This window comes from Haliotis asinina, chromosome 2 (genome assembly GCF_037392515.1).
Source record: "Haliotis asinina isolate JCU_RB_2024 chromosome 2, JCU_Hal_asi_v2, whole genome shotgun sequence".
Lineage (NCBI taxonomy): Eukaryota > Metazoa > Mollusca > Gastropoda > Lepetellida > Haliotidae > Haliotis > Haliotis asinina.
In genome coordinates this window covers 44,842,090-44,867,322 of record NC_090281.1, presented here as the reverse complement: position 1 = coordinate 44,867,322, position 25,233 = coordinate 44,842,090, and the positions used below count along the sequence as shown (strand labels likewise).

Genomic DNA, 25,233 nt, shown 5'->3' with positions numbered 1-25,233 from the left:
ACCCAACAGCTTGATCCGAGTTCACAATACCATTCACTGGATTTAACATGTTTACAGTAGCTGTAGTCATGTAGTGAAATGTTGCTGAGTTTGATCTTAAACAACAGACAGTTGAAATGAGAATTTGAAGCTCCCTGAAATATGAGGATCATGGTTTTTATGAATATTTGTTGTCCAGCACAATGAAGCGTGAAGTAACAGTCGAGATCAGCAGTGAAGGATTCATCAGAACAGGGGTCAGGTCCGATGTCTGTCAGGTAAGTTGATTACAGGGTGGAATCAGATCCAGCATCTGTCAAGTAACTTGTCAACATGATGGAATCAGATCCAGCATCTGTCAAGTAACTTGTCAACATGATGGAATCAGATCCAGCAAGTAACTTGTCAACATGATGGAATCAGATCCATCATCTGTCAAGTAACTTGTCAACATGATGGAATCAGATCCAGCAAGTAACTTGTCAACATGATGGAATCAGATCCATCATCTGTCAAGTAACTTGTCAACATGATTTAATCAGATCCATCATCTGTCAAGTAACTTGTTAACATTATGGAATCAGATCCAGCAAGTAACTTGTCAACATGATGGAATCAGATCCATCATCTGTCAAGTAACTTGTCAACATGATGGAATCAGATCCAGCAAGTAACTTGTCAACATGATGGAATCAGATCCATCATCTGTCAAGTAACTTGTCAACATGATGGAATCAGATCCAGCATCTGTCAAGTAACTTGTCAACATGATGGAATCAGATCCATCATCTGTCAAGTAACTCGTCAACATGATGGAACCAGATCCAGCATCTGTCAAGTAACTTGTCAACATGATGGAATCAGATCCAGCAAGTAACTTGTCAACATGATGGAATCAGATCCAACATCTGTCAAGTAACTTGTTAACATGATGGAACCAGATCCATCATCTGTCAAGTAACTTGTCAACATGATGGAATCAGATCCAGCATCTGTCAAGTAACTTGTCAACATGATGGAACCAGATCCAGCAAGTAACTTGTCAACATGATGGAACCAGATCCAGCATCTGTCAAGTAACTTGTCAACATGATGGAACCAGATCCAGCATCTGTCAAGTAACTTGTCAACATGATGGAACCAGATCCAGCATCTGTCAAGTAACTTGTCAACATGATGGAACCAGATCCAGCAAGTAACTTGTCAACATGATGGAATCAGATCCATCATCTGTCAAGTAACTTGTTAACATGATGGAACCAGATCCAGCATCTGTCAAGTAACTTGTCAACATGATGGAATCAGATCCAGCAAGTAACTTGTCAACATGATGGAATCAGATCCATCATCTATCAAGTAACTTGTCAACATGATTTAATCAGATCCATCATCTGTCAAGTAACTTGTTAACATGATGGAACCAGATCCAGCAAGTAACTTGTCAACATGATGGAATCAGATCCATCATCTGTCAAGTAACTTGTCAACATGATTTAATCAGATCCAGCATCTGTCAAGTAACTTGTCAACATGATGGAATCAGATCCAGCAAGTAACTTGTCAACATGATGGAATCAGATCCATCATCTGTCAAGTAACTTGTCAACATGATTTAATCAGATCCATCATCTGTCAAGTAACTTGTTAACATTATGGAATCAGATCCAGCAAGTAACTTGTCAACATGATGGAATCAGATCCATCATCTGTCAAGTAACTTGTCAACATGATGGAATCAGATCCAGCAAGTAACTTGTCAACATGATGGAATCAGATCCATCATCTGTCAAGTAACTTGTCAACATGATGGAATCAGATCCAGCATCTGTCAAGTAACTTGTCAACATGATGGAATCAGATCCATCATCTGTCAAGTAACTCGTCAACATGATGGAACCAGATCCAGCATCTGTCAAGTAACTTGTCAACATGATGGAATCAGATCCAGCAAGTAACTTGTCAACATGATGGAATCAGATCCAACATCTGTCAAGTAACTTGTTAACATGATGGAACCAGATCCATCATCTGTCAAGTAACTTGTCAACATGATGGAATCAGATCCAGCATCTGTCAAGTAACTTGTCAACATGATGGAACCAGATCCAGCAAGTAACTTGTCAACATGATGGAACCAGATCCAGCATCTGTCAAGTAACTTGTCAACATGATGGAACCAGATCCAGCATCTGTCAAGTAACTTGTCAACATGATGGAACCAGATCCAGCATCTGTCAAGTAACTTGTCAACATGATGGAACCAGATCCAGCAAGTAACTTGTCAACATGATGGAATCAGATCCATCATCTGTCAAGTAACTTGTTAACATGATGGAACCAGATCCAGCATCTGTCAAGTAACTTGTCAACATGATGGAATCAGATCCAGCAAGTAACTTGTGAACATGATGGAATCAGATCCATCATCTATCAAGTAACTTGTCAACATGATTTAATCAGATCCATCATCTGTCAAGTAACTTGTTAACATGATGGAACCAGATCCAGCAAGTAACTTGTCAACATGATGGAATCAGATCCATCATCTGTCAAGTAACTTGTCAACATGATTTAATCAGATCCAGCATCTGTCAAGTAACTTGTCAACATGATGGAATCAGATCCAGCAAGTAACTTGTCAACATGATGGAATCAGATCCAACATCTGTTGAGTAAGTTGTTAACAGATTGACATCAGCACCAACATTTGTCAAGTAAGTTGTTAAAGGTTGAAATCAGATCCAGGTGTCAACTAGGTTGTTAACAGATGTAAATCAGATTAAACACCTGTTAAGTACTTTGGCATCAGATCCAGCATCTGTCAATTAAGTTATTAGTGACACTGATGTTTTTGGGGTTTATTAGTTTTGTTATTCTTCTACAAATAGATAAAAACAGAAAATCAGTCCACAAAAAAACAGGATTACTAATTCCATATTTCTGCCGACTTTGTGAATGTGATGTTTCCTTGTGCTGTTTCAGCATGCCATGTTGCTGCCAGTCCTGTTCTGTCACCTGAGGTTTCATCGATGCCTGGGAGTCTTGGAGGATCATCTGCAGTATAGATTCAAAGACAGGGGACTCCTACAGGTGGGACTTTGCATTGATTGATTGGTTGGTTGTTGTTAAACGCCGTACTTAACAATATTTCAGCTGTATTGGGGCAGTCTGTAAATATTCAAGGCTGGACCAGACAGTTCAAGCGATCAACAGCATGAGTATCGATCTATGCAATAGGGATACGATGAAATGTGTCAAACAAGTCAGTGAGCCTGGCCATATGACAGGCATGGGATACTGTAGACCAGTTCTAAGCCAGTTATTCACATGTCGCTCAACAGGAAATAGATGTTATGTTTGAAGAGTCATGTTTTGGAAGGGAAAAGAAACTTAATGTGTAAGTAGGTTATTTGTTAATAATCATTATCTTCATTGTGAGAAAATGTAGGAAAAAAGAAAGTATGTTTTCGACCATAATAAGAGATATCAGTTCAACAGTGACAGAGCGTTTGCTTGACACACCCGAGGTTCAATTCCCCACATGGGTACAATGTGGGGAAACCTATTTCTGGTCTCCTCCACCGTGCTATTTCTGGAATATTGCTAAAAGCAGCATAAAACCATAGTCACTCATTCACTGTCAAGAGTGTGCTCCCCGCTGATTCCCCCTCTTATTTCTCAAAGAGCTGTATCTGCCCCTGATTTCTTTCCTACAGCTTGCACTGACCCACACATCTTACCGTGTCAACTATGGGACAAACCCAGACCATGCCCGGAACTCCCTGGCCAACTGTGGGATGAGGCAGGTGGAGTATGGAGACAGGAAGATACACTATGTCCACACCAGGAAGAGAGGTGACGTCTTTGTAGGACAGGGACATCGGTGTAGCCTAGTGGTTATAGTATTAGCTCATCATGATGAAAACCGGGGTTCGATTCCACTCATGGGTAAATTTTGTGAAGCTAATTTCTGATGTGACTTGCCATTATATTGCTGAAAGTGGCATAAAACCAAACTCACTCTTTGCAGGACAGGACACATTAACATACAGAGATTTTGATACGTTAAATGTTAAAAATGACCTTCCTTGGGTCAGATAGAGGTGATGAGCTTCATGGCCTTGTGGATGGAGCATCTGACCGGATATGAAGATCTAGGTTCAGTTCTGTGTCATGTGACACCAAGTCATGCTAGTAATGGTAATTGTTGTTACCTGGCCTGGTGCTTGACTTTGAAGAGATAAAACAGTGACTCACTCAGTATTTTTAATCTGAGTAGGCAGGGTTTACCTTGCTGGAATTGTGAGGGTCATATAAAGAGATGGGAGAGTGAGAAACAGTGGTAAAGAGGCAGTTACCCTTACCTTTAAAGCCACCTGACCACTGAGTCTTCTGTAAGGAGCACGTTGATCATTTACTTCATGTTCTGCGTCCAGGAATCAACATTTTGATCGACATCATGTCCCGCATGGGCAACAAGCAGGAGTCGATGTCCATGATACCACACAATGAGAGGCTGGAGTTCCTTGGAGATGCCGTTGTTGAGTTCCTGTCCAGGTCAGTCTGCAGACATCACATCTGAAGTCTGGCTGTCATGACAAACTGTCCTACATGTTTCAGTGTTTTCCTGTTGCACGTGGATTCAGTGTTCACCTTTCCACTTGTTTTAGTTTTCACCTGTTCTACATGTTTCAGTGTCCACCTGTTCCACATGTTTCAGTGTCCCCCTGCTCTACAGGTTTCAGTGTTCACCTGTTCAACATGTTTCAATGCTGACATGTTCTCCATGTTTCATTGTTCGCCTGTTCTCCATGTTTCAGTGTTCACCTATTCTACATGTTTCCATGGCTTGAGGAGGGAGGCTTGTCAACTTACAGAACAGCCATTGTTCAAAATCAACATCTGGCTGTTCTAGCAAAGGTAACAACTTTGTCTAATGATCAAATCCCAGTATTAAAGTAATTCAACAGATGGTATCACATACAATGTAGTTATTAAGTGATGTGACAAAAATCAGTAAATATAATCCCTGTGTTGACAGAAACTCCACCTGCAAGACTTCATGCTGTATGCCCACGGACCTGACCTGTGCCATGAGTCTGATCTCCGCCATGCAATGGCCAACTGCTTCGAGGCTGTCATGGGTGTGTATCAGTCACTTATACAAGGCTTGCAGGCCATCTTCACCAGATGCAGAAGAAATGTTTTTGAACAAATTATTTAGTTCTCAGTTTTAGAACGATGAGGGTAGCTTAGTGTTTAAAGTGTTCAAGCTCATCACACCACTGTTCACTTATGTTTAGTAGCGTTCACTGATGTTCACTGGTTTTCACTTGTGTTCCACTGACTGCATGTTCCATTTGCAGGGGCACTGTTCATCGATGGAGGCATTGAACTTGCGGACGAGATCTTTGCACGCACCCTGTTTGAGGAGGAACACTTGCTGAGTGTCTGGAATGATCTTCCCTTGCATCCATTGCAGGAAGAGGAGCCAAATGGCGACAGGCACTGGATTGAATCCAGCTTTGTCTTACAGGTGAGAGTCGCTTCTCCAGCGTGGAATTCAGGAGGAGGTACAGTCTCCAGCACAGTTAACTGGTTGTTTTCTGTTGTGACACGTTGGCTCCTGTTCATGTTATTAGTTACAGGATTTTCAGGTTCATGCTGGGATACTCTCTGTCATGCCATTTTTCTTCGAAGAAAGTGAAATTCAAACAAAAAGATGCCTCTTGTCCTGAAAACGACAAATCAACCATAAACAGATAACAGCATCTTATCTTTCAGTTATGTGTTCTGTAATGACCGAGGGGCACAGATTGCTGTTAACATCAAGAGTCATGGGTCTTGTCTGTGCATGGATCTGATGATCACTGTTTTGAATCCCAGGACTATCCTGACTCTGACTGCCTTAAACACACTCTGACCAGACATGTCATTTTTCATTTTCAGAAACTCCTGAAATTTGAAGAGTCCATTGGAGTGAATTACACACACATCCGTCTCCTTGCCAAGGCTTTCACTCTGAGAAACGTAGGCTACAACCTGCTGACACTGTAAGTTCACCATTCCACCCAGCCGTATAACCACTCCTGTGGGAACACTTCATAATGAACCAAGTGAAGGTTTTGTGTGTTAATGCAGTAATTTGAGAGGTTTTTATCTCAAAGAGGAGGAGAATTTTTAATTCATAATTAGAGTCTACTTGGTTCCTGGAACCATGGTAACAAAAATGTTTTTTTCTCTTACAGTGGTCACAACCAGAGACTTGAGTTTCTAGGAGATACGGTTCTGCAGCTGGTGGCGTCAGAGTACCTGTTCCGACACTTCCCCGAACATCATGAAGGTCATCTGTCGGTGAGTTGGTTTCCGGGGCATGTACTTCAGCAGTATGAAATGCTGAATCACTGTGCATGATTGGTTCTTTTGTTTGTGAACACCATTCCTAGCAGTATTTCAGCCATATGACGGTTGTCTGAAAATAATCAGATCTTGACCAGACAATCCAGTGATTGACATCATAAGCATCGATCTGGGATAATGGGATACAGAGAAATCCATCAACCAAATCAAGGAGCCTGACCAGCTGATCCCATTAGTCACCACTCACTACATGGCTGGAAGATTGTTTTATTTGTCTTATTCGTCAACCACTGCAGCATAAAGTGGTGGTTATCTAATATGGCTGCCATGAGAGATGCATATCACAAATGTTGGGTAATACATATGTTGAATATAAGGTAACAAATAAACTGATAAATCTGAAGTTGATATATTGCTCATTATGTTCAATGAAATACAGTCAAACCCTGTTTACCCGGACGTTTTGGTTTCACATAGTGAGACGTCTGGTTAGCTGGATCAAACATCCAAAACGTGAAAATTAAGTGAAAAAAAATATTCACGTACGTCTATCAATAAATCAACAGTCAGTAGTAATAACAGTGAATCATCATAACATATAAATGTTTTGCATTTTGCCAATTGCATATTCTTTTGATAATTTTAAATGCCCTAAAACATACGACATCGTATCGAATTTATGCTGTCTGCAGAAAGTAAACTTCCTGACGGGATCACATGACTTGATCATGTGGCAGGCTATTTTTAACTTGCATCGCGACAGATAGCAGGGGTCGATTTATAAGTTTTATATACAGTACAATTAGTGTAGTTTCCCTTAATCTTACTTAACATGCGTTTTCGTTACTGATGAGATGTTCTCACATGTGCCAAATCCTAATGAACAAGCCGAGTGACACGCTTCACTAGTGTTTTCATGGCTAGTTAATCAATTCAGACCGAATGCCTTGTGATAGATTAAGAAATCACATAGTCGTGTGGTAAACGGCATTGACGTGACACATATACATACACGTTGCACAGATCTCTCCGTCCGGATAACTGGATCATTTTTCAATGGAAATGTATGGGAATGGTTTGAAAATTCGCTGTCCAAGTGTGGAAGCGTGGGGTCTGGTTAAGCGAGTACAATTAATGAGCGTAAGTTTCGTTTTACATAAAAATCGTCCGGAAGGCGGGGTTTCTGGATATGTGGGGTCCGGGTAAACGGGGTTCGACTGTAATAAGTTGATAAATCTAAAGTTGATGTATTGCTCATTATGTTCAATGAAATAATAACGAATAAATTCTCTGACATGTTTTGACAATGCTGACAGTGTTGTTGTGAAACATACTCTTTCATACTTGAACATTTTCGTTACACTTATGCCTGGCTTGGATATATTTTGGAAGTACTGTTTGGATAAATAACTCCGGGAGTTCTTAAAAGTTTCTAAAATGTTCATAAATATTTGTGATTGCGAATATGGAATTGAAGTCATGAAACATTGAGGTTTGATTGACCAAATATGCAAGTCGTATGAGCTCTAATGCTTAAGGGTAATGTTGCTCTGATCAGATTAAGTGTTCTTAAATTCTACATCGTCATTTCTTCATCACCATCTTTTGCTTGTAGTCATGATGTGAAATTGTCCTTTGTATTCTTAGGATACATTTCTGTTTTATGCTACATTACACCACTTTCAGCTGTGTACTCTGCCACCTTGATGAACTTCTCACTTCTCATTGTGGAATGTTTACAGTAGAACTGTAATGTCTCACCCTGATGAACATCTCACTTCTCATTGTGGAATGTTTACAGTAGAACTGTAATGTCTCACCCTGATGAACATCTCACTTCTCATTGTGAAATGTTCACAGTAGAACTGTAATGTCTCACCCTGATGAACATCTCACTTCTCATTGTGGAATGTTTACTGAAGAACTGTAATGTCTCACCATGATGAACATCTCACTATTCATTGTGGAATGTTTACAGAAGAACTGCACTGTCTCACCCTGATGCACATGTCACTTCTCATCGTGATGATGTTTCCATTAGAACTATACTGTCTCACCCTGATGAACATCTCACATCTCATCATGGAATGTTTTCCTGAACCTCATAGTAACACAGTGTTGAATAAATCACTTTTGTCTATTACAGCTGCTGAGAAGTTCCCTGGTAAACAATCGCACACAGTCTATTGTCTGTGACGACCTTGGCATGCCTGCATATGTCATCTATGACAAACAAGGTCGGGAGAAAATTGAGATGAAAACAAAAGAAAAAGCCGATCTTCTGGAAGGTATGTACTTTTGTTCCTCTTTTTAGTCTGTTGGGTCAACTTTCATGTTATTTTGCCATTTGATATGCAAGCAGTTTGCAAGGGGAAAGAAACTCAGGTTGGACTTTTGCTGCAGTGTATCCTCTTATAGTTTGCTACCCATTGAAATGTGGGTTAGACCTGATCTTCAGTAACGCATGCTTGTCATAAGAGGCAACTAACAGGATTGGGTAGTTTGTTGACTTTGTCACATGTCATCATATCCCAATTGCATATATTGATGATCAAGATGTTGATGACAGGATTGTCTGGTCCAGACTTTGCCTTGTGAACACCTGAAATATTTGTCAGTCTTCGAAGTCAGGCTTATGACTATGAGTAGTTTTGTAACTGTGAAGATCCCTGGGAACATGAGTCATTTAAGGTTTACAATGAATTCACCGTATTCTTAAGTACAGGGATGAATATGTTCGGTGAATCCACTGAATTCTGTGTATTTGATGGCACTGCTGTCATTCACGATATATGTTGTATTGTTTCAATTAACATGACTCCAAAGAGGCTCAGCCCATTTTCCTCTTTTCCCACTCATACCCATTCTCATCCCTGCAAGTAAAATTTTTAATGTCTTCTGACTTCGATCATGTAAAGATCAAAGGTGAAAGGTTAAAGGACAAGGTACCAAATAGAATGGATATGTTTTCAAATGTGTAACTATTTCTTTATCTGTCAAAACAATTTTTAGTGATCATAAAAGTCCCTTCCTCACTCTCACTTTCCTTTACTTTCTCTCTGTTCCTTCCTAAGATGTATAGTGAGTGAGTGGAGCTTTTTGCTGCACTCAGCAATATATCAGTTCTATTGTAAATAACTGAGTCTGGACCATACAATTCAAGGGTCAACAGCATGAGCATCAATCTACACAATTGGGATACAATGCCAGTGAGCCTGACCACCTGATCCCATCAGTCACTTCTTGTCACAGGCAACTGAAGACCATTTCAAACCCCGATCTTCACAGGTTCCTGAGATGAATAATGTTGATGTATATTGTTGAAAATGCCTAAATGTAAATATTAGGGAGTGAGTATGGCTTGAGTGTAAGTTGGATTACTTACGTGTCTCTCCATTTGTGAATAAAATCAAAGTCAGCCTAAAACAGAATGAAATTTTTTTATTATTGCTACCTCAGATACTCATGGTATGAGGTGTATACATGTACATACCTTTCCATGTAACTTGATTTCCTTTTCAGCTTTGCTTGGTGCCCTGTTTGTGGATAAAGACCTGAAGTATTGTGAGGTGTTCTGCAATGTCTGCTTCTTCCCCCGTCTAAAGGTCAGTTTAACTTAAGTAACCCCTGCCTCCAGCTGGGGCACATCTTGCTCCATGTGACTGAAATAACCCCTGCCTCCAGCTGGGGCACATCTTACTCCATGTGACTGAAGTAATCCTTACCTCCAGCTGGGGCACATCTTGCTCCATGTGACTGAAGTAACCCTTACCTCCAGCTGGGGCACATCTTGCTCCATGTGACTGAAGTAACCTTACCTCCAGCTGGGGCACATCTTGCTCCATGTGACTGAAGTAGCCCTGCCTCCAGCTGGGGCACATCTTGCTCCATGTGACTGAAGTAGCCTTTTTCATGATCAGCTATTAGTTACATCCAGTTACATCTTGCTCCATTCTGAACCACTGGATCCTGGAGTCTGTTACTGAGATATGTCCCATCCTGTCAGATATGATGTAAGTCAACACAAATTTCTCTTCCAGATGTTCATCATGAATCAGGACTGGAATGACCCCAAGTCCCAGTTACAGCAGTGTTGTCTGACCCTGAGAGAGCTGGATGGTGGAGAGCCAGACATACCTGTCTACAAGTAAGTGTTGTCTGACCCTGAGAGAGCTGAATGGTGGAGAACCAGACATACCTGTCTACAAGTAAGTGTTGTCTGACCCTGGGAGAGCAGGATGGTGGAGAGCCTGACATACCTGTCTACAAGTAAGTGTTGTCTGACCCTGAGAGAGCTGGATGGTGGAGAGCCAGACATACCTGTCTACAAGTAAGTGTTGTCTGACCCTGAGAGAGCTGAATGGTGGAGAGCCAGACATACCTGTCTACAAGTAAGTGTTGTCTGACCATGAGAGATCTGGATGATGGAAATCCAGACATACCTGTCTACAAGTAAGTGTTGTCTGACCCTGATAAAGCTGGATGGTGGCGAACTGGACATGCATGTTTGTGGACATGGTTTATAGGCAAGTGTTCCCTGATTACAAGGCTTTGTCAGGCTTCAGAGAAAGCTTCATTAAATATGGATGCCCGAAGGGTATGAGAAATCCTATGCAACTGATACCTAGTAGAATCTGATGGATGATCAGATAGATCATGTATCATAATCATCACACTTCTTCCTCAGGGTCATCGAGTCCCGTGGTCCAACCAACACGAGGCAGTACGTTGTGGCTGTGTACTTCCGTGGTGAGCGACTAGCCACTGGCATGGGGCACAGCATACAGCGAGCTGAGATGAAGGCTGCCACCAATGCTTTACAGAACAGAGCAGGTAGTTAAAGCTTTGAGTCCCTTTACTTCACTGTCTTCCCCCAAGGATGGCCTGTCTGGTTGTGTGAATGGTCTGACTGCATGGCCTGTCTTGCTGTATGACCTGTCTGGCTCTGTGACTTGACTTGCTGTGTGACCTGTCTAGCTGTGTGACCCGTCTCACTTTGTGACCTGTCTTGCTGTGTGACCTGACTGGCTGTGTGACCTGTGCTATTTTGCAACACTGGCTGTGATCTGTCTGATTGCATTACCTGATTGGCTGTGTTACCTGTGTGGTTTTGTGACCTGTCCCGTTCCATAACCTGACTGGCAGTGTGTGGGTCATTATTCATGATATCAGTCACTGGTTTACTCAGTCCAGAAAGATATATTACTAATATTTTAGAAAAACAAGAAATATGAATATGCATTTATCACGGTAATCATTCACTCCTACTTTGATATACATCCTATATTTGGTGTGTTTTACATGACTGGAATCAGACTTTCTCAGACTGAGAACTAGCCAAGATTATTCACATATAGCATCCTCAAGTTCATCCCATGTCACGTGTGTGTGTTAAACCATTGTGAGATTGGCAAGTATTAGAGAATATGATTGTACGATGTTTGACATTTTTCTTGACACCACCTGTTACACATATGAAAGTCATTAATGCCTATAAATCTATATTGAAAGCCCTGTGAGTTTTTAGATCATGTCCAAGCCAGTACTCTTAGTCTTATGATATTCTTGATGGTATTGCATTAAGATGTTGGAACATACAGGCAAAATATTGAAGAGGTTCTTGTGGTAAATCCTAAAAGTCTTACCTGCATTGATCACAGACTAGTGTTTTTGTATGTCGTTGTAAATCCTCTTTTGTTTTACAGAATTGTTTCCAATATTGGCTCATCAGAAACGTTACCTGCAGACACGCCACAAACGGAAACGAAAACAGAGCAAGCGACAAGGTGACAGTTCATATGACTGAGAAAGTACAAAACCTGGACAAAAGAAACATACATGTATGGAAAAAAGGACTAGGAAACAAAGTTCAGCAAAGGCATCAGCTTGCATTTGTCTGGAACATGAAGCCAAATATTGTCTGGAGCACAACGCCATAAGAAGGGAAAGGCCTCCTCATATTGAGAGTGTAAAATTAAATGCAAGGCTTTCTTCTTCTTTTTGAAACAAAATATGGGGAAAATCATTAGTGTTATGTTAACATCAAAGTGAGAGAAAGTCTTCTCATGTCCAGAATACTCCATCATGGAATATATGGAACACAAAACTTATGTAAAGATACCTTTTTTCCGAAACACAAACTGAAGAATGAGTTGCTGTTGGCAGCGAGGTGTATTGCAATGGACCCCACTTACACATGGGATGCATTGAAAATAACAGAAGAGCACTCAGCCAATCAGACAGCAACATCTATGTGTGAGGTATCTTTAGGATATCATGTCTGATTTGAAACAAACATGAAATTGTGTAACCACCCAAAGTACTACTCATGTGGTCTATTTCAGAGTGCTACTATATACATGTATATGTGTCTGTCTTGTACCATCAGCCATATTTTCGTGAGGGATGTCAGCGTGATGAATGTGAGATTGAGTGCTGATGGAATGTGTGATTATTTTGCAAAATCAGAAATCGTGTGTTCACTGTATTTTTCTGTGTGTAACACAACATGAAATGGACAAATGTGACTATCAATTGTTTTTTGTCATTTCCCAGTATGCATGGAGTTTTTGAATCAAGGAGCTGGCTGTGCTGTCTACTTTATATTTTGCCACAGTTTGTTTTTTGTAGAAGCATCACATGGCTATGTAATGCCACAGTAAAGACATCTATAGCAGTTTTGTGTTGTGGTTCTCTTTAAGACAAAGACGAGACTGCCTGGTGGGGATTTAGAGACTCCTGTTGCAGTTTTGTGCTGTTGTGGTTCTCTTTAAGACAAAGACGAGACTGCCTGGTGGGGATTTAGAGATTCCTGTTGCAGTCTTGTGTTGTTGAGATTCTCTTTGACACCAGACTTCTTGAGGGGCTGGAGGGAGGGGGTTGATTTAGGGTCTCTTATTGCAGTCTTGTGTTGTTAAGATTCTCTTTGAAACCAGACTTCTTGAGGGGTTGGAGGGAGGGGGTGGATTTAGGGTCTCTTATTGCAGTCTTGTGTTGTTGAGATTCTCTTTGACACCAGACTTCTTGAGGGGCTGAGGGGAGGGGGACTCAGATTTAGGGACTGTTATTTCAGTTTTGGGTTAGGATTCTTTGGATGACAGACCACATGGTGGCTATTTAGGGACACAAATACCCCTTCAAGCCTTTTATAGTATTGTAAGACATACCACTGAAATGATTCTTTCATATTAATATAGCTTATATATCATGGCATGAAAGATTAATTATGGTAATATGAGAGTGGATAAGGATAGTTTGGTTAAGTTCTATTCATCGGTATATAGCTGGTGGAGATTGGCTAGTTACAGTGTAAAACATAACATTGTCTCTCTGTGATACAACCGACATGTTGTTTTTCCCAGTGTTAGATCGAATCACTAATGCAAGATTGAAGGGATGTGATTTCATCAATAACCATGGTGACTCATCACAAATACAGGGTGAAGTATGAAGGTATATGATGTTTTGACTTTGTTTTTACAATTTTCTAAAAAACATGTAATTTTCTCACATAGTATCAGCTAGCCATATGTACAGATGTGGATCCAACCAGAGGGATGTTTCATACAGTAACAATAATAGTGCAACAGAGTACATCTAAGTTTTTGAACAATACCTGTAAAGATCCATGTTAGAATTGATTTTCAGTAACTCTTGTGCATATCCCCCATGAAGATCAGGGTGAATATTGATCTTCAGTAGCCCATGCTTGTAATGGGAGGCAATCTCGTGGTCAGACTCGCTGACTTGGTTAACACATGTCATTATATCCCAGTTGCATCTATTATCACTGGATTGTCTGGTCCAGACTGGATTGTTTACATATAGAATATTTCTGAGGGCTATATTCGCTACATTCACTCACACACTCTTTGAATGGCAATTAGAACTGATACACAAAAAAGCAAGAATTTATGGATGTCAGTTTTATATTTCAGGAACACAAAATGTCATAGTATGTTCTTACACCTTCATCAGGTGAATGAGGGGAACCCGGTGCATATTGCCCGTTTAAGATTATACTGAATATAGATACAGTCATATGTCTCATAGCTGTACGTATGTACCAATAGTAAATAACAGTTTCAATATCAGTCTGACATCTATATAAAAATGGTTTCATGTCTTATTTTACTTTCAAAAACATTTATTACTATGTGAAACCAGCTGTCAGTTTATCTTGGGTACTAACTACAACATTTTGTCTTAGTATATGGGGTTTGAGACATTTGAGTCAACATCATTACCTCACTTGGCCGTCTGACAAAACAAATAAAAGTTTGGTAACATGTGAAAGAAATTCTCAGAAGCAGGTAAACACTTTCGTCACTGTATGACAAAAGAATAAACCTGGGGTTAAGATCCTGAAAGCAGTTGTACTCATTGTACTCAAAGGGGGCTACTTTTTAAATAACTTGTTAGCAAAAACATGTTGTATATTAAGTAATGCTGGGAATTCCCTGAAATCTCACAATTGATGATTACTTCATTACCAACGAGCAATCAGCAAAAAAGCATAGTTAGATAATCTAGTCAAATATATACAGTAATGGTTCAGATAGGTATGTCAAATATATACACAGTAATGGCTAATAATTGATCATTGCTTCATCAGCAAGGAGCAATCAGCAAAAAAATGTGGTTAGCTTCATTTTTCAGATTTTCCTGTTCAGGTTTTTGTAGCAGATATGTATAACATGATGCAACTTGCTGCATAAAGTGATGACTAACATATCATGAACATGACCTTTACCTTCAAGAAATATTCAGTCATGACTTTTCAGTTAGTGATGTGAATTTTCAAACAGTTAAACACATTTTCAGGCCCTGACAACTTCAAAGATATGTTCCATCATCACGAGTTTCAAACTCTATCCCCGTAGTACCAAAATCATTTGTGTTTATGAGAAAATGTGATTGACTGCTTGGTTATTTGGTCACTACAACCAATCCTCGATTATTTGAAGTAACTGGAACACCACTAATGTTAACATGTGTCAGTATTTTCCGTCCCTATGATTTTAGATACACGAGACAAACATGTAGTACATTACTTGTCCTCCTCCAAGCAATCTCCCATCTCTATGACATCAGTATGTAACCTTGTTGACCAGACTGGCTCCTATTTTACTCTCAAGTACTGGTATACATCAAGAAACTTGATAGTTACATAAAAAGTACACAGTAATGGCTCCAGTTATCCTCCCAAATACTGGTATACAATAATGGATTAAATAGATACATAAAATACAAACAATAATGGCCCTTATTTTCCCCTGAAAAATACTGTTATACAACAAACGATTTGTTTCTTATGTAATATATATATACAGAATGGCTCATATAGTCATGTTAATTATATACAATAATGGCTTGTACCTTCCCCTCAATTATGGGAATACAACAAGAAATTTGATAGTTGCATAAAACACACATATACAGTAAAGGCCATATTTTCCTCTGAAGGGCTGATATACAACAACAGATTAGATAGTTACATAAAACAAACAGTAATGGCTCATACTTTCCCCACCGATACTGGTGCATAAAACTGAATTAAATAGTTACATAAAATATAAAATAACAGACTAGACAGTTATGTATACTCTATAAATATATACAGTAATGGATCAGGTACTCATGTCAAATATACACAATGCATACCTTTATGAATTGCTGAAAAATGATCAAAGATATGTTAGAAGGCATTAGTTTACGAGAAAGCTGAACAACACAGCACTAAACAAATCATGAAAAAGATTTATTAATTGCATTCATATTGCGGTGAAAAGCATCTTTTTCTGAAGAATTATGTTGTCCTCATTTTGACCTTGCCAAAATAAACCAATAACTACGATTTGGAGGGCAAAAAAAAGAGGTTGAAGTAAAATTCTGCTTTGAGACAAAGATAAACCATTTTAAGTCCCCATTTTTCAACTATTAAAACAAACAGCAACTGTTGTAGCGTGTGTAAGATTGTGTGTCTTTAAAACATTTTCTGCTGATTTGCATTTGTGAAAACAAGTAATACAAGTCTTTGATATTGTGAAAAAATGTTTGGGAAAATGTTTTGTCTAAAAGGTCTTTGACTAAAATCTTTAGTCATTTCGTATAATGACTAAGAGGTTGGTCGTTTTGCTTCATTTTGTGTAACATCATCAATCAACATACTTTGAACAGTCCTTTCAAGAAATTTTATTTCCATCTATACATGTTGGACCGGGGCTTGTGAGGTGTGGCTGCTCTGGACTGCCACAAATTGTCTTAACTGTTGGCGACAATAAGTGATGTTGAAACTGTGACCTACTTTTGTAGATTTCATGGAATGGCTGAAGTATATTGATTGTTGTTACACAATCTGACGGCTGACCCTATTAGTCATTTCACGAAATGACCAAAATATTTAGCCATTTCCCAAAATGCCTGATTTCACAATCTGATTGTGACATATCCAGTAATGGCTCAGATAGTCTTGTCAAATATATCCAGTAATAGTTCAGATAATCGTATCAAATATATCCACTAATGACTCAGATAATTGTGTCACATATCTACACTAACGGCTTAGATAGTTTTATCAAATATGTAGAGTAATGGTTCTGTGAGTTTTGTCAAATATATACAGAATGGCTCAGTCTTGTCAAATATATACAGTTATGGTTCTAGATAGGCTTGTCAAATACACACAGTAATGGCTCAGATAATTTTGTAAAATATATCCAGTAATGGCTCAGATAATCTTGCCAAATATATCCAGTAATGGTTTAGATAGTTTTGTCAAACATACACAGTAATGGCGCAGATAAATGTGTCAAATATATACATTAATGGTTCAGATAGGCTTGTCAAATACATACATCACTGGCTTAGATATTTTTATCCAATATATAGAGTACTGGTTCAGATAGTTTGGTCAAATATGTACAGAATGGCTCAGTCGTGTCAAATATATACAGTAATGGCTCAGATATTCTTGTCAAGTATATACAGTAATGTTCAGATAGGCCTGTGGAATATCTACTGTAATGGCTCAGATGGTTTTGTGGAATATATAGAGTAATGATTCAGATAGTTTTGTCAAATATATACAGAATAGCTCAGTCTTGTCAAATATACACAATAATGGCTCAGATAATTTTGTCAAATATATCCAGTAATGGCTCGGATACACTTGCCAAAGACAGTAATGGTTCAGATACTGTTATCAAAAATGTATCCAGTAATGGCTCAGATGATCTTGTCAAATATATCCAGTAAAGGTTTAGATAGTTTTACCAAGTATATTCAGTAATGGCTCAGATACTCTTATCAATATATTCAGTAATGGCTTAGATAGTTTTGTCAAATATATCCAGTAATGGCTCAGACAGTCTTATCAAATATATACAGTGACGGTTCAGATAGTTTTGTCAAATATATCCAGCAGACAGTCGTGTGAAATATATCCAGTAATGGCTCAGATAATCTTACCAAATATATACAGTGATGGTTCAGATAAGCTTGTCAAACATATATCAGTTTCTCAAAGTTACAGTTACCAGCAAATTCATGGGACATAATGTAAAGTACAAAGTGTGTACATCTTTTATGTTTAAGTAAAATGTTCAAGTGTCTACTGATCTATCTACAGTTTAATTTACATTTCCTAACACACTTTGTTGAACAGTTATTTGTCTATTAAACACTCACGCATGCACGCACACACACACACACACACACACACACGATGGTAATCTGAAACAACAAACACAGAGTTAATATCTAACGAGAGTGCAATTCAAGGTTTTTTATGTGGCAGATATGTTATTTTTTGCCTATTATTTGTACCATAATTATCTATTCAGCACTTTCTGTGAAAATTACTTCCTCTTTTTTTCAAAAAGCCCCCGAATACCAATTTCCCCAAATATCAATATCAAAGAGGGCCATTGACAATCTATATCAGAAACAAACCACATTTGTCACAATAAGCACCCTAATAACTTATCAATTGCTGGATTTTTTAATTCATTATGGAGAACTGTTTTCAGATGGTGAAATGAAGTCATTAGTGTACACTTGAGTTCAATACGATGTCTCTGATGGACAATGAAATATAAAACTTGGCAGACTCATCTCTTTCGGATAGTTATGAGACAAGTTTCTACACCTTCTATGATGCGAACACCAGTATACACAAAGAAATATAGATTTGCTTCCTGACAGGTCTAGAACTGAGGGCACCCACTGAACGGGATATACAAAGTTTTCCTGTGTAGACATACTTGGATATGGTGTACAGGATGGATACATTTCATTTTATCAACACGGTTTAACTGTATCACCAAACTAACACTACACTGTTGCTCACTGTTTAGATATGTACACAAAATATTCATGGAGGTCGCTGTCAGATGTATGTCACAGATCATATACCAGGAGTAGGGCACCCAGTAAGAACCCATTTGAGATTTAACACGCTTTCTCACAGGTGTGTTAGCAGAGAGGAGACCCTCATCTTTTTCCCAGGTTACTCATGATCCAGTCAAATTCTTCATTGTTGTCGTGGTACTTTGAGTGGCCTAGCTTCAGCTCCATGTGAACTTTCCCGAATTCTTTTTCTTCCACACCTATTGAAATACCATGAGTTATGAGTTTGACTTATAGACACATCATGCACACTGATCAACTTCTTCCTGTTTTGGGATGCACATGATTATACTTGATACAGGCAGAAAGTAAATATATTATGTGGACAAGATAATCTAGTGGTTGATGTCATGAGCAACGGTCAATAAACAACCAAGTCTCAAACCAGTGGATCCATCAGTTCACCTCTTACTGGTGATCACAGTGAGTAGGTCTACTTTTATGCCACTTTGGCAACAGAAATGGTGGGCTTCACACATTGTACCCAATGTGCGGGGAATCAATCTGGGTGTTCAATATTAACACACGTTAACTAGTCTACCCCACTGGCATGATTTAGGAAAATATAATTGTCATAACATAATAACCTCTCCCCATAGCACATACTGAAGAATTGGAGAGCTGATTATGGTAAATCAGTTGGACATGATACTACTACTAAATGACTCACAATATTTCTGGCATCAAGGTAGTAATCATGTAGAGAGTTTGAAGAATTTGAATGGCAAAATGAGGGGAAAAAATACTGCAACATTGCATTATTACTAACACTAGCTTTTTCCAATCATTGTATTCTTAGCGTTTATGGTAGATCAATGTTCATGCTTCTGATCACTGGATTCTCTGGTCCAGACCCGATTATTTACAGACCACCACCATATAGCTGGAATATTGCTGCGTGAGGTGTTAAACAACAAACCAACAACCAACTTACCTTCTTTGGAGGATGTTTTTCACTCCTTGGCTGCTGCATACTTGAAGTGGGGACTTTCCATGAACGTCTCTGATACCAGTATCTGCACCTGCTTCCAATAGTATTGACACAAGGTCTTCATATCCTCCTTGACAGGCATAGTGTAGCGGAGTACAGTTTTCAGAATTCACAGGCGATAGTGAGACCCCATTCGCTAACAACAATTCCACAGTATGTACTTGTCCTTGTTTGCATGCCATATGCAGTGGTGTGTCTCCATGGGCAGTTCTAGGTTCCAGTAGTGCGCTGGCCTGTATGAGAAGCTCAACACATTCTGAATGTCCTTCATAACAGCACCTATGTAATGGGGTCTCAAGTTCGCCACCACTGTCCATCTGAATTCTGTCTTTACGACTTATACAACAACCTTCCATCTTGTTTCTGTCCATGTCACTTGCACAGCTGCCCTCTGTACTGTTTCTACGTAAGTTCTCAATATTGGACTCACTACTTCTATGATTAATATCAACATCATACTTGAGTAAGAGCCTCGCTGTGTTGATGTAATTGTACGTACAAGCCACAAGAAGACAGTAGTTTAGGTTGTTGATGAATGTTTTCTTTCGTAAGAAGCCCAGACTTTGGTTCTGTGAACACTGAACTTGTACTTGCAACCATGCGCGATGAAGCAATAACTCCACAATGGACTCGTGATGCCCATCACAGGCTAACATCAAAGGGGTCTTGTTATCATTGTTGCCAGGATATCACTCCCCATGTTGAGCAGTGCTTTGACAGCATCAGTATGTCCTTCATCACATGCCACATGAAGAGCAGTATTACCATGCTTGTTACAGTGTGTGTCCCTCGCGCCCCACTTAGCCTGGAGAACCAATACGTCACTTACACCTGCTCTGGCACCGGAATGCACAGGTGTGTCAAGAGCACTGTCTAATGCAATCATGTCTGATCCGGCCTTCAATAAAACTTCAGTAACATCCCTGTGTCCTGCCAGACAAGACAGATGGAGTGCTGTTTGTCCCTCATTGGTTTTTGCGTGGAGATCAGAATCATATTCCAGCAGAAGGTTCACAACTTCCACGTGACCATTCCAACTGGCTACATGCAAAGGTGTCATGTTGTTAGAATCACTCACACTAGACGATGATGACGCTTGCAAAATCAGTTTCACTGTGTTTGCACTTCCACTCGAACATGCATTAAACAAGGGTGTCTTTCCTTGCTTATTTCTATCATCGCAGCTGTGCCCCCTTCTGATCAAAGTTCTTACAAATTCAAGGCTGTCGGTTTCTGCTGCATAGTGCAAGGGTGTGTTACCATGGTGGCCAATATCAGTCTCATCAGACATCATCAGTCTCATGAAGTTTTCATTGCCAACCTGTCTGATAAACTGCTGAAGATGTGACACAGTCAGGTCTGTGACAGAAAGGTGCCAGTATTCTGCCATTATGTAATGGATCATGTCATAGTGTTCATGATTGACTGCTTCGTGGAAGGGTGTTCTTCCTTCGTAATTCTTTAAAGTAATCACGTCGTAAGTGTTGGTTAATAGCACTAGCAACGGTAGGTTCCCCTCCTTGCATACTATATGAAGAGGAGTGTTACCACTTTTGTCAACAGCTAAAACATTAGCTCCAGCGTTTAAGAGTTTTACCACTATGTTCATGTTCCCACCATAGCATGCAGTGTGTAGAGCAGTTTGATGAAAGGTGTTTACCATGTCAACATCAACATTGTTATCCAAAAGAATACACAAGTTTCCGAGATTTTTCTCACTTGTTACAATGTGAAGTGGGGTGTTTCCATTTTTGTCACGCAATGCCAAAACCTTGACCCTTACCGTGTTGTGAATTGCATCCATCATAGCTTTAAGACATGGTCCATGGCAAGCAATATGCACTGGTGCCTCCCCGCGATTATTGAAGACTAGCAACCAGGCTCCAGCTATTATCAGTAACTGTACTATCTCTTCTGATCCTTCCTCACAAGCAATATGAAGGGCAGCATTCCCATCACTGTCTTTTTCAGCAAAAACAATCTCAGAATTGTAAAGTAACTGTATTTTGTTGTCCCGGCAGATGTGATGGAGAGACGTCATGCTTATTCGTGGACGATACTTTGACACAGCACACCAGTAGTCATATACACATGTTACTCCATAGTGCTTATTAATGATTGCAAGATCAAGTGGACTCATTTTTCTTGCATTCTTTTCATTGAAACTAAGTCCTTTCTCAATGAGCAATTTAGCTATTTGAAAGTGCCCATGTGCACATGCTGCATGGAGAGCTGTATCTCCATTGGTGTCTTTTGTCTGCATATCTATTCCTTTACCAATCAAGTAATTCACCAGTTCAGTATTTCCTGCTTTGCAGACAACATGAAGCACTGACTCCCCTTGTCCAGTGGTCTGTGATAAATCAAACCCTAAATCTAAAACTTTCTCTAACATGTCTATTTTACAGTCTTCCATTTCACATACCACTTGCAATGCATTCCTTCCAATAGCATCTTGCAGTTTAATGTTCAGCCCTTTATCCGCTAGCGCAGGTAACAGCTCAATGTGGTTTGCGTGAATGACACATGCAACAAGAGAAGTCATGGAAAGGGATGACATAGAACCACCTGGAATGAAATCTATCAATCTCTTCACTACATCAACATGTCCTCTTGAACATGCTCGTTCAAGCAATGGTGTCAAGTTTTCCATTTTATGAAGGAATAATCCTGTTTTGTCTAGTAGCATGTTAACCACAGCAAGATGGCCCCACAGAACTGCATGGTGTAATGGAAGCTTTCCATTGTCATTTTCCTGTATAGGGTCAGCTCCACAAGCAAGCAACAACCTCACAACATTTACATGACCCCGAACAGACGCCCGGTGTAATGGAGTATTGCCCCGAAATCCTGCAACATTGACACAGGCGCCATTCTCCAGCAAGAGTGCAACACAGTAAGTATGCCCGGCTTCACAAGCATATAATAGCGGTGTGTAACGTCTTCTACAAAATGATTCAATGTCCGCTGATGACTTTATCAAAGCCTCAGCAATTTCTCTGTGTCCATCCCTACATGCCAGATGCAGTGGAACTAGTAAATGTTTATCAGGCACACTTACATTGACTTTACTTTTAATCAAGAGTTGAACTATTTTCAAATGACCCTCAGCACATGCAATATGTAGTGGCGTCTGTTTGTCCTTGTCAGTCACATTTACATCTGCTTGGTGAGCTAAAAGAATGTTCATAATTTCTGCATTTCCATTCTCTGCTGATTTATGAACTGCATACTCATGGCTCTTGTTGCAAGTCACCACACTTGCTCCTCTTCTACAAAGTACTTCAACACTTTCCAAACAGTCCTTCACACAAGCCATATGCAGAATGGTATTTCCGTCAGAATCCATTCCATTTATGTCCCATGTCATGGAGCAAAGCACACTGAATACTGGTTTTAGTTTCATTGCAAGATAGAGAGGTGTGTGTCCGTGTTTGTCAGTCATCAATATTGAAGCCTTGTACTGAAGCAGTAATTTAACAACTCTCATTCGTTCTTTTCTACACGCAATATGAAGGAGCGTTTCGCCATCATTGTTAAGAAGATGAATAATATCACCAGTATACCTGTGATTACTAACGTGTTCCTGTGCTTCACCGTGATAGCCATTGCTTGTTTCTCCCCAAATATAATGAAGAAACAACTGAAGTAATTTCTCTTGACCAGACTGACAAAGACAGTGCAGCACTGTATTCCCATTGACATCCTTTGTTGTTACATCAGCACCCAAGCTTAACAATAGTTTGGCAACATTGTCATATCCGTGACGACATGCAACAAACAAAGGTGTTTCCAATCGTTTGTTGGTGTGTGACACACCAGTGCTTTTGGCAATGACCTCTACTAAACTACATTCCCCTATTTCACATGCTAAGTGCAGTGAAGTGTTGTCATCATCATCACGTGCATTGACATCTACACCATGGCTAAGTAGCAGCTCGGCAAGGGCAACATTTTTCACTTTGAGTGCTGTGATCAAACATATTCCAGAGTGATTAGATCCACATCTTAGCAGGATATTACAGACTTGTACCAATCCATAGTGACATGCTTTCTGCACTAATGAATCACTGGAATCGTGGACATGTGAGATGCAGTGCAGCATTTGAAAAACTGCAACATGACGATTGTCAACAGCTTCTAACATGAGACGCAACAGAAGATCACTGGAGACCATTGGCATGGCGTATTCTGTGAGCAACCAAACGCCATATGCATCACCCTTCATAACAGCTTTCTGCAGCAAAAACTGGCACAGTCTTCCTGGGAACGATTTCTGATCATATCTATCACATAACATGTTTACTTCGTTTTGACTTGTATAAGTAAAGACCCATTCAATCAATGATATGTGATAATAGTTGGATGTTACATGTTTATGAAGCACCTCTTTCAGCATCAAAGACACTGTTTCTCTTTTTCCTTTAGCAAACCAGTCTGTCGACATTTTCAGGTTCTTTTTTAAATGTTTGACAACATCAGTCCCTGACAAAAGCGTGTCCCCAGCACTACCAACAGCAGATACATCAGCCCCTTTCTCTATCAACAGTTTGGCAATATCAATATGACCATTCATACAGGCACAGAACAGGGGTGTGTAACCCAAACCACCAACAGCAGATACATCAGCCCCTTTCTCTATCAACAGTTTGGCAATATCAATATGACCATTCTTACAGGCCCAGGACAGGGGTGTGAAATCCAAACGACCAACAGCAGATACATCAGCCCCTTTCTCTATCAACAGTTTGGCAATATCAATATGACCATCCTTACAGGCCCAGAACAGGGGTGTGAAACCCAAACCACCAACAGCAGATACATCAGCCCCTTTCTCTATCAACAGTTTGGCAATATCAATATGACCATTCTCACAGGCCAAGGACAGGGGTGTGTAACCGAAACCACCATCAGCAGATACATCAGCCCCTTTCTCTATCAACAGTTTGGCAATATCAATATGACCATTCTTACAGGCACAGGACAGGGGTGTGAAACCCAAACGACCATCAGCAGATACATCAGCCCCTTTCTCTATCAACAGTTTGGCAATATCAATATGACCATTCTCACAGGCCCAGGACAGGGGTGTGAAATCCAAACCACCAACAGCAGATACATCAGCCCCTTTCTCTATCAACAGTTTGGCAATATCAATATGACCATTCATACAGGCCCAGGACAGGGGTGTGAAATCCAAACCACCATCAGCAGATACATCAGCCCCTTTCTCTATCAACAGTTTGGCAATATCAATATGACCATTCTTACAGGCCAAGGACAGGGGTGTGAAATCCAAACCACCATCAGCAGATACATCAGCCCCTTTCTCTATCAACAGTTTGGCAATATCAATATGACCATTCATACAGGCCAAGGACAGGGGTGTGTAACCCTCATCACCAGCTGCAGATACATCAGCCCCTTTCTCTATCAACAGTTTGGCAATATCAATATGACCATTCCCACAGGCCCAGGACAGGGGTATGTAACCC

General features: G+C 39.9%; 1 protein-coding gene and 1 pseudogene across 1 annotated transcript in view; one reads left to right on the top strand and one right to left on the bottom strand.

Annotated features, from left to right (window-relative positions):
* LOC137273784 (ribonuclease 3-like) overlaps positions 1-13,018 on the top strand; it is a 31,300-nt gene extending 18,282 nt beyond the window's left edge. The window contains exons 15-28 of the mRNA XM_067806641.1: positions 179-257; positions 2,962-3,069; positions 3,696-3,834; positions 4,416-4,536; positions 4,800-4,899; positions 5,021-5,123; positions 5,346-5,515; positions 5,929-6,032; positions 6,228-6,333; positions 8,486-8,627; positions 9,862-9,944; positions 10,380-10,486; positions 11,027-11,172; positions 12,045-13,018. Coding sequence (XP_067662742.1) covers positions 179-257; positions 2,962-3,069; positions 3,696-3,834; positions 4,416-4,536; positions 4,800-4,899; positions 5,021-5,123; positions 5,346-5,515; positions 5,929-6,032; positions 6,228-6,333; positions 8,486-8,627; positions 9,862-9,944; positions 10,380-10,486; positions 11,027-11,172; positions 12,045-12,145 — 1,609 coding nt within the window. The 3' untranslated portion in view covers positions 12,146-13,018. The remainder of the gene's footprint in view (positions 1-178; positions 258-2,961; positions 3,070-3,695; positions 3,835-4,415; positions 4,537-4,799; positions 4,900-5,020; positions 5,124-5,345; positions 5,516-5,928; positions 6,033-6,227; positions 6,334-8,485; positions 8,628-9,861; positions 9,945-10,379; positions 10,487-11,026; positions 11,173-12,044) is intronic.
* A 3,107-nt stretch (positions 13,019-16,125) lies between these two features.
* The window catches only part of LOC137271826 (uncharacterized), a 41,396-nt pseudogene continuing 32,288 nt past the window's right edge, over positions 16,126-25,233 (bottom strand).